Source organism: Diadema setosum, chromosome 16 (assembly GCF_964275005.1).
Source record: "Diadema setosum chromosome 16, eeDiaSeto1, whole genome shotgun sequence".
Lineage (NCBI taxonomy): Eukaryota > Metazoa > Echinodermata > Echinoidea > Diadematoida > Diadematidae > Diadema > Diadema setosum.
In genome coordinates this window covers 22704326-22714304 of record NC_092700.1, presented here as the reverse complement: position 1 = coordinate 22714304, position 9979 = coordinate 22704326, and the positions used below count along the sequence as shown (strand labels likewise).

The window sequence follows — 9979 nt, the reverse complement described above, 5'->3', positions numbered from 1 at the left end:
GACTTGGGTCGTTCTTATATTCATATACTCATATATATTTATATATTTATTTATTGGTTAAGCAAGAAATTAAAGCAATGAGCCCTCTTCACAACCCCACCCTCTATACGAGTAGGGTCTACTATTGAAGTACAGCTTTTGTGTGGGATATTGTTTGTAAGGCATGTATAGCGCATATGGCTACACATTTAGGCCGCCAATCTTTTTCAATTTAAATTTCTTACAAACTCCATAATTTTGACTCCCTTTTTTCCGTTTCAGTTGTATATTACATTAGTAATCTAAGGTCTTATCAAAATTGGCAAATGATGTTTCGCGGTGTATGAAGCCTGCTCAACATTTTTTTTTGTTTCTATTTTGAAGGTGTTTTATCAAAACTTGTTTTTTGGAATACAGGACCAATTTGACAATGCTCTTCTTTATATCTACAAATCCCATAGAAGAATTCACCCGACTGTGTTTAATATCAGAAGTAAGCTATCCACTCAGTCATCAATAATGGGATTTCACGAAAGAAGACAATTTAAGACGTTAGTGTAGGCCTTGTTCCATATCTTTTGACCTTATTTTGATTTCTTTTTATTGCACTGAAAAGTGCGGTAGGTAGATTTTATTTTAAATAGCAATTATTTAAAACGTCGTGTATCGGCACGCTGCTAACTTTTATTATCTTATGTCGCTTAGACTAATGCCCCTTAAAAAAAGATAGAAATACTTGCAAGCTGTCGATTTCCATCCCCTTCTAAGTGTTAATACCAATACCACAAAAATTAATTTCTGTTTTTTTTTTAAAAATTAAGATTTAACATAAAAAAACACACTATGGACCTACTCCTTTCAACCGTTTAGATAGAATCCATCCAAAATTTCCATTTCCTCTCTCTTGTGAGATTACAAAAATCAGAAAGAAATTAAGTTTCTTTATTCGTTTGTTTCATTTTCCATCTGAAAAGATGGCAGGAGAGCCAAAATTATTACGTTACGAAAGATTTAAAAAAAATCGGTCAAGCATTTTCTGCTCGCCGTCAGCCCGTCCAGCAGGTAGTCGGTAATTAAGCAAGTTTCCTCTGGTTAAATTCCAAAGCTGACAATCTTTAGTATACGAATTCGATGTAAAATTTATTATTTCATCGGCGAGGTTGTATTGCAGCAAGGGAAAAATAGACTCACTAAATACAACGGACGACAATATATTCATGAAATTTCTGATTGAACTCCCAATGGAGATCTGGCTGAGACAGTGAGGTACTACGTGATCAACAAAAAAGAAAAAGAAAACCTAAATCATATTGTAAATATACTTCGAATATAAATAAATAAATAAACAAATACATATATACATATAATATATATATATATATATATATATATATATATATATATATATATACATTTATATATATGTGTATATATATATCTATATATGTATATACATTTATATATATATATATATATATATATATATATATATATATATTTATGTATATATATATATATATATGTATATATATATATATATATATATATATATATATATATATATATCTATTCAATAAATATATAAAAAAAAATGAGCCCCACCCGTAATCGCACGAAAGCAATCATGTTCGTTACACGCGTCTAGAATTCAGCAGTGTTTTCTTTTTTTTTTTTTTGCTTTTTACAATAATGCATCTACTTTGTCAATACACAAAAACATCACCATGTGTCTGACCACGTCCTATACAGGAATTACGACGAAATTCACGATTATGTGTAGAAGATATTTTGCTGAACTCAATGGCATTTCTGCACAAGCCTTCACCAAAGTCCTGGTTCAAAGTGATGAAACCAAAACAAGTCTTTTTTTTTCCCCTCACCAGTCCTTGGCACTAATAATCACTCGCGTCTGATGAGGATATCTTTATTACTAACGGACTATAGATAGTCCAAGCACCACAAGCTGACAATAGGATATTCCAAGGCAAACAACGTCATGCATTGTAAAAGTAAAGCCGATTTATGCCCATTCCTATGTCCTCGCGTGAAAAGTATATTGAATGCATTCAATGAAAGATTGTGAGTACAATGTTCCAATTATTCCTGAGCTTTAGTATATAATATGTGAGATATGCTAAAATAAATTCACCAAACTGATTCCTTCGTGACATCGTACATGTATGAAACCAGTAAAAAAGACAAAGAGAAACACATTTTCGTAATATATTTTAAATGAGCGTTTATTGTATACTAATAGTTTTTACTGTATACGTGATACACATGTAGTGAGATCTGTTGAAATGACCTTACCAAAATCGTTACGTCATCAGAATGACTGTTGTATACACACTGTGCCAAAATCTATCAGCACTGATGCACTAGATGTTACGTTTTGTCTCGATACTTTTTTTTTTTTTTTTTTTTTGCGCACAAAGTCAAAATAAGTGATTTTTTTTTTTGTACAGCACAGTGCTGTTTTTTTTAATCACTAAATCTAAAGAGGTCTTTTTGCTATACAAATACAACAACAACTACACTACGGCATATATAGCGTGGTAACACGCATAGTACACATTTGACTACATCTACTGCATAGGGCATACTTACATTTGATCTGATACGATTTGATTTAAACCTAATATATTTTCTGTATTTCATCGCTATACAATCCCAATATCATCAAACACTATGATAACATCATATTCATAATAAGGGTACTACACAGCTTAAAGGGGTCTTAAAAGGACCTAACTTTAGGCTTTTGTCAGTTTTGGGAGAAATGACGGGAAACCTCTTATGAAATATGAAAGAGCATGTCATTTCAAGTGGAATCCAAGGTTAATTTGATGAAAATCGGTTTTGAAAAGGCTGAGATACCCCAAAAGAGTGATCCTAATAAAAGATGGGACCCATCTTTTATTAGATCGCTTTGTTTTACATTGTTTTTTTGATGTTTCAGCCGTTCCAAAACCGATTTCCATCAAATAAACTTTAAAGTCCTCTTAGATTGGTATGTTCTATACTACTTCATAGGTGGTTTCTTGGTATCTCACAAAAAATGAAAAGCCCAATCCTCATCTCCACCAATGCTACACTATCTCTTCAATCATGTTAATTGGTTATTTCTTACAAATTCAATGATTTTCATTATACGTTAAGGGCCTACATGTTTTGTAACGATAATATTCAAACTCAACAGTGATTACAAAAACGACATCATAACTTTGACCATACATTTCACTATATGCATTCCACGTATACTTAACCAATGTTAATATATATGTTAATATATAATGTCAATATATTTTACATAGCTACTGACTATACATTATACGACTACTAGTATTGACATAGATTCCATCGCATGAGCATAATGACTCCGCAAGCACTCTCTTCATCCAAGACCACGGAACTAACCAACCAACCAACAAATAATTCTAACTGTACGTTTTCGTAATTTCTGTAGGAGTACTCAACACTGCACACAATTATATATACAAAATGAGAGAAAGAGAGAGAGAGAGAGAGAGAGAAAGGTGTTTTAACATGTATCAGTTTTGAACTTTGAATATGACAGCTCAGTAACTATAATATACAGAAAATGGACCAGTATACAAACATCGACTGCTTGCGGCACCCTACACAAAAAAAGTGTCACAAGAAACATGGGTTTTGAAAACTTGTGGAACAAGTGAGGTTTCAGAAGATCTTTGAAGCTTTTGTTATTCGAGATTTTAAAAAAATGTTTTGAGATTGTATATTTAAACTATATCATAAAGCCTTTAAGATATACAGTATAACTGAATTTCGTCTACCTCGCAGGACAGTATTATATCTGTAATTAGAGTATATTCAACAAGATTGCACAACGCCAAATTACGTATTTTCTCCACCTATACTATCAAACCCTCTTGTCATATAAAATGCATGCTGCATCACAACAGTAAAACCATGGAGTGATTCATAAAGCTGTTTTTTAAAGTTACGATGTGCTATACTTATCAGAATTTAAATAATTCAGCACAAGAACTGATCACCAGTCATTCTTAAGTAGTTCGTAACTTTAAGAACAGCTTTATGAAACACCCCAATTTGGTATATACACTGAACAATATTGATCGCAATGGCTATATACAGCAGTCTAGATAAAGTTCTAGATATTTTAAATCGTTAAATCAGAAGCAAAAAACAAATAATAAAATCATAAATTAACTGAACACACTCCCACATTTTTCTCTTCCCCTTCGTTTTAATCATTCAAAAATAGGCTACGACATTGCAACTGTTTGACAAATACACATTGCGTAAATAAACACCGATTATTCAGTGTGTGTATATCGTGGGCATGCAACCATACTCGGGTTGGACTCCAACCAATGATCTCCTGATAAATAGATATGCCGGTATGAGATATGGGTGTCGTATCCATTAAGATCACTGGGTTTCCGCCCAACAGCCTGTCCTGGTTCTAATTTATTTTTGTTTTCATTATATTTTATTCATAATTTCTTCAAAAGAATACAGGCTAGGCACATTCACTTTGCTGTAAACTGCTCTACAGTGGCGCCCTGTATATACACAGAATGAAATAACAATACATTTGTAATAACATGATTCACACAATTACAAATCAATGACATAGACAAACAAAAGAAATAAACTTAACTACAATTCCGTTACATAATGTATACTGTATACATGTACATCGAAGTTAGGGCCTTGACAATTTGGAAAAGGGGAGAGTAGCCGTAAACAAAAAAGAAATGTCTTATGGGTGTGACAATGTAAAAACAAAAAAGGTCTAGTTGAATTCATGGGGAAAAATTAAAGCATGTGGATAAATCTTAAACAATTTGTTTTGAATATATTCAAAGACGACGACAGTTGTACTGCAATGGGGGGTTTGTTGAAAAGAGAGCTACCGGTGTACGAAAAAGGAACCTTTCTTTAATTCGGTTGTCGGGTAAGGTATTGATAAAGTGGAATGCTGAGAATATCGTTTTTGTATTAATTGGCCTAAAAAGAAGTAATTAATAGTGTTTAGATAAGTATCATAGGTACCAGATGGATGAAGGATTTTGAAGGTGAATATGCAACTTTGTAACTTGATTCTTTCAACAGAGAGCCAGATTGAATCTATGATTTTTCATTAAAATGAATGCTGTTACCATGGTAACGCCATGTTCAACATTAGCAAAAGACATTTTTTTTTTCCAAACTACATTTCATAGCGGTCACATGTGCCGAATGTCAAACCAAGTACTCAACAAAAGTTGAGGGAGTTAGCTGAATCCGCAATATTTTTTGTGAGTTTTGCACTCAAAATATGCTGTTACCATGACAACACATTGTTTGTCAAAGACCAAAGATAAAGTTTGCTTATCTACATACTATAGCGGAATTAAATCATAAATTTCATGCTAATTGCTCAAAAACTGAGGGAGTAAGCTGTATGCAGAATACTTTTTTTTTTTTGTATGATATTCATTCAAAATACAATGTTACCATCACAACACATTGTTCGAAAATAACGAAAGATAAAGTTCGCATCTCTTACTCCAGTGGACACATGTGCCATATTTCAAGCCAACTAATTCAAAATTTACAAAGCTACATGAATTTCCTGTAGTAAGCTGTTCAATACATTACGGCAAACAATGTTCAACAATGGCGAAAGATAAAGTTGAGTATCTATGTACTAAACTGGTCACATGTGCCAAATTTCACGCGAAATTCTCAAAGACCGAGGGAATTATTAAACAGAATCCACAATGTTTTTGTGAGATTTTTGGTAGAAAATATCGTTTCAATGGCAACACATTGTTCGGCATCGATTTTTTTGTGTGCACATCTACATAATATATACTGTAGCGGTCACATGTGGCAAAATTCCACAAATAGCTCCATACTCGCGGAAAGGCAAGTCTTTCACACTACCTATCATAGCGGTTACACATGCCAAGTTTGAGGCCAGTTACTCAATAAATGAGAGAGTAGTTCGAGCACAAGTTTTGCAACCAACTAACCGCCCGACTGCCCGACCTTCCACCCATCCGACGACCCGTAGAATAAAAAGTGCTGAACCAAATTTAATAATTTAGGTATCAATGTCTTCTGCGGAAGATGCTCTTTCTAATAATGTCAAAAAATATATCACTTTTAGAACGCAAGGTACTGAAAATCCACCGTTCCGCTTTTTTGGGGACACCCGGTATAAGGGGTTTTTACAATACACGCGAGTAGGCCTTACCCATGTCATCGCCAAGAAGAGTCTACAAACACTCACGGATCGTACCGATATTTACCTTGAAATTCAAGTTTTGGCTACAGCCGTATGTCACCACTCTCATACCCGGTATAAGTTGTTTAATTTTCAGGAATTTCGCTTATCACTGTTGGACCGCGGATTTTACAATTAGCGAGCGAAAAAAAAATGCGGTTGTAACAGAGCCAGACGCGTCGACCGCTGCCAGAGATACAGTAGCTGGCCGGCTGCGCTGGCGCCGGGTGGTAAAAGCACTGGTTGCCGCTGGCACCCTTGCCACGCACGCAGGGCGCTTGCCGACCCGGCCTGGTTGGTCCCCAGTTATGGCGTCGCCTTAAGAGGGCGCACTTCCATGAACAGTCGCTAGAATCGGTCTATACTCCCATACTCCCATACACACTATGGGTGGGTCGGGGCTATCAAGTTATAGTCTGATATGCTTTATGATCAATCGATGTTCTGCCTCCCTTCGCAAATGTGACCATCCTGCCGGAGCTAATGACTGAAGTAACGACAATGAAAACGAAGATCTTTTAACGACGACTTTTCGCAAATCATTGACTACGACTCCAAATCTATCCGCAGAATACCTCCATTTAGAGAGGTGTGAATATAAGATTGATGGGAACGGTTATCATTCAAACGCCTCAAATAATTGGGGCGAGCTTATAGTGAACAATGCCTTCAAAAGTTCGGGAGTTTTGTTTTGTTTTATTTTATTTTGTTTTTGTTTTTACTGCAATATATCAGGCCACGTTCTAATAATTATACATACACTATTCACTTACCTATTTACTTTGTACTTTGATAATAGTAGCTCTGATCGAATCTTTTACCCTTTCTAAGAGGGACTAGTCGATTGTACCTCCTTGGTCATACTATAAAAAGTTTCGCCTTTAGTATTTCTTACATATATATGGGTGAAATGTGTCTCTTATCTGTACGTCGACGTCAAGGGAATGCTTTGACGTGTTGACTTATACTGATCTCAGTTTGAATCTCAGTTGCTTATGGATTCACCCATTTTACTGTGCATCGTCATTTTACAGATAGAGGCTCTCCTACGACAGAGCAAAATATCAGAATGAAATGAAAAAAAAATTTGCAAAAACCAATGTTTATCTGTCTTTGCATTCAGACTCTTGCAGTGTAAAGCTCCATGCGCATGCTGGGGCGTTCGAACCACGACACAGGATAGACCCGTACGAAGTGGCAAAGGTGTGCTTCAGGAAGGCCGTTGTACATCACCGTGTGTTTATCCTCATTGGCAGAAAAGATCTGCAAGAAAAACAAAGCGTCGTCATATATGTAGCAACTTTTATGAAGCTAAAAACAATCACAACATATATCAATTTAATACTTCCTCGGCGTTGCCGTTGCTGTTGTGCATTGCGTTTGATATCCTGGGGGGGGGGGGGGAGGGTTAAGGTACCCATTTGAACAAATTGAGATCCTATTCCCCCAAAGCCCCCCTCACACTTTGCCGTATAGGCCCACCGTAATAGAAACGGGCGAGATTTTGCACATCCGTTGTTGAATTCGTCAATCCGGTAGACAAAGTGTAAATTTTCCGTTTTAGTGGAGCGTGCATACACGGTCTACATGGTCTAGCGGCTGGACAAAACGCACCTTTGACAACTGTGTACAGTGGAACGCGCTCAAACGCATGAGAAACGAATAGAAACCGCATGCTCACAGGAGAGAACGCACAAGGAACAAATGGGTGACACATGAGACGTGCATCGAAGTCAGAGAACCGTGTGTACGCTTTTAATGTGCTGTACATAGCCGTTTCATCCGTTCCATTTCTTGCACAACGGACTCTAAAGGAGGCGGAAAGGATGGAAACGCGTGGAAAATGACAAAGTACAGTATAGATACAGGAGAAATAGACAACTATTGGACAAGGATCGGATCGCGCTATCCGTTTTTGGCAAGAGAAATCTTTGTGCATGAATAAAGTTTTCTGGCCGCTCTGACGGAAATCACTGGAAGATAAATGTCCATCCAAAGGATAAAAAGGACATGAAACGCATTTTAACTGATATCAACGGATACCAAAATCGGACATTCGTCTTTAATGCGTTTGCCATATCCGGCAAAGTGTCACAGGGGCATAAGGGATGCAACCTGCTGAGCTTGGTGAAAATCCGTCATTGGGCATTCAAGGAGAACATGAAAGTTTAAAAAACTTACACACGACGGACGACGCGTGACGCATGACGCATGACGCACGACGAACGTCGGACGGTGAATGACCGCAAGAGCTCCCTTGAGCCTTTGGCTCAGGCCAGCTAGAATTAAAAAGCCCCCAAATTGTCATCCCCTCCCCCCTGCCCCCCTAAAAAAAAAAAAAAATGATATTTCACCTTCTCTGAGACGCCACTGGATGAATTTTCTGTCACCATAACGATGCCCTCTGCCTGCAGTCCGCATCCAACCTTGTACTCTGTCACCCAATGGGGATGGTCCCGTCGACCTTGCGTTGCGAGTCCAACTATGCAGGTCGGATGCTCGAGATCAACCTGTGTTTAGAGTGACGGAGACATAAAACGAAATGTAACGTCAGGTCACAAGGGCCGGAGCGTACTCAAAACAAATACCACTAGTTTTATGATAACTTGTTTCTGCTTTAATTCTCTTATATGATTTATCCGGTCAACATGAAACTGTAACTTTTCTTTTACTCTTAGGTCAGCGTGGAATCTCAGTGAAGTTTTCGCAATGTCGAAACTTAACGTGTGGTTTTTTACTTTTTATTGTTTAGGATTGGGGAAGCTTTGCCACTAACTACTGTGTCGATCGTCCCATTTTATGTTAGCATTATTATCATGTCATACCCAAACCGGTCAATCTATTTATCATCGCAATCCAGATTACGTCAGTTAAATATTCTGTTCCTTAGAAAAAAAAAAATGCCCTTGCGAACAAAACTTACCATTTTCATAACTCTTGGGTACTGATTTCGATAAAATTGTACAGAGGATAGAGTTATACATAAAGAAAACAAACACTAACGAGAAAACATAGCTGAGACACGAGCAATTTATTCCTTCTATTGTTTTGCTTTGTTTTATTCTATCTATTACCAATCATATGATTTTCTTTACTTTGTTTTGTTTACTTGCCTTTTTGAGGGAATCTTTATCTATTTGTTCTTGTGTTTGTTTTCGTGTGTTTATGTTGGCTGACCGATATCATAATTTCTCAACTTGTACCTGAATCCATTGACCATCGAGTGCTGTAGTTGCGGCCCACGCAGTCTTGCCGTTTAGTCTTCCTTTCTCAGGTCCTAAAAAGCTGTTCCACTTGCTAGACGCCGTGATGCTAGCATCCGGTATGGTTTTGCTTTCCATACCTAGTGCCTTTGCAAACACGGGTATCTCTGCAAGAAAAAAAAATAAAAGGAACGCATCTGATTACCGTAAAGACTGTTAACGGCAACCTACAGACTCTGTACCAAGCAAAACACTCTGGGAAGGGATAAAGGAACAAATGGGTGAGATCAAGGAAGTCTGTGCCGATTGACATAATTATACACAGAAATATAATACGTATACAGTATGTCCCCCCCCCCAAAAAAAAAGAAGAAGAAGATACAAATGAATTTTCGCAATCATTACCTTCATAATGACCAAAAAAATTAGAATGCTATTTCAGGGTATGAACTATAACTTCTTCCCTACATCTTCCAGAATATCCCATTCATTTTGGTGAAGTGTGTGAAATGTGTAT

The 9979-nt window shown here is 36.7% G+C and overlaps 1 protein-coding gene across 1 annotated transcript; it reads right to left on the bottom strand.

Annotated features, from left to right (window-relative positions):
- Positions 1-7378: 7378 nt before the first annotated feature.
- On the bottom strand, positions 7379-9600 carry LOC140239711 (lactadherin-like). Its single transcript, XM_072319534.1, has 3 exons — positions 9463-9600; positions 8614-8769; positions 7379-7522 (listed from the first exon to the last, which is right to left on the bottom strand). Exons 1-3 carry the CDS (start codon positions 9598-9600, stop codon positions 7379-7381), a joined length of 438 nt encoding a protein of 145 aa, XP_072175635.1.
- Between the last annotated feature and the right edge of the window lie 379 nt (positions 9601-9979).

Excerpts from the sequence above, each read along its gene's own strand:
- LOC140239711 (XM_072319534.1), bottom strand. The coding sequence starts at position 9,600 with ATGGAAAGCAAAACCATACCGGATGCTAGCATCACGGCGTCTAGCAAG. Across the intron at positions 8,770-9,462 it reads TCGATGGTCAATGGATTCAG|GTTGATCTCGAGCATCCGAC; the intron begins GTACAAGTTGAG and ends CTCTAAACACAG. Across the intron at positions 7,523-8,613 it reads CCAGTGGCGTCTCAGAGAAG|ATCTTTTCTGCCAATGAGGA; the intron begins GTGAAATATCAT and ends TTTTTCTTGCAG.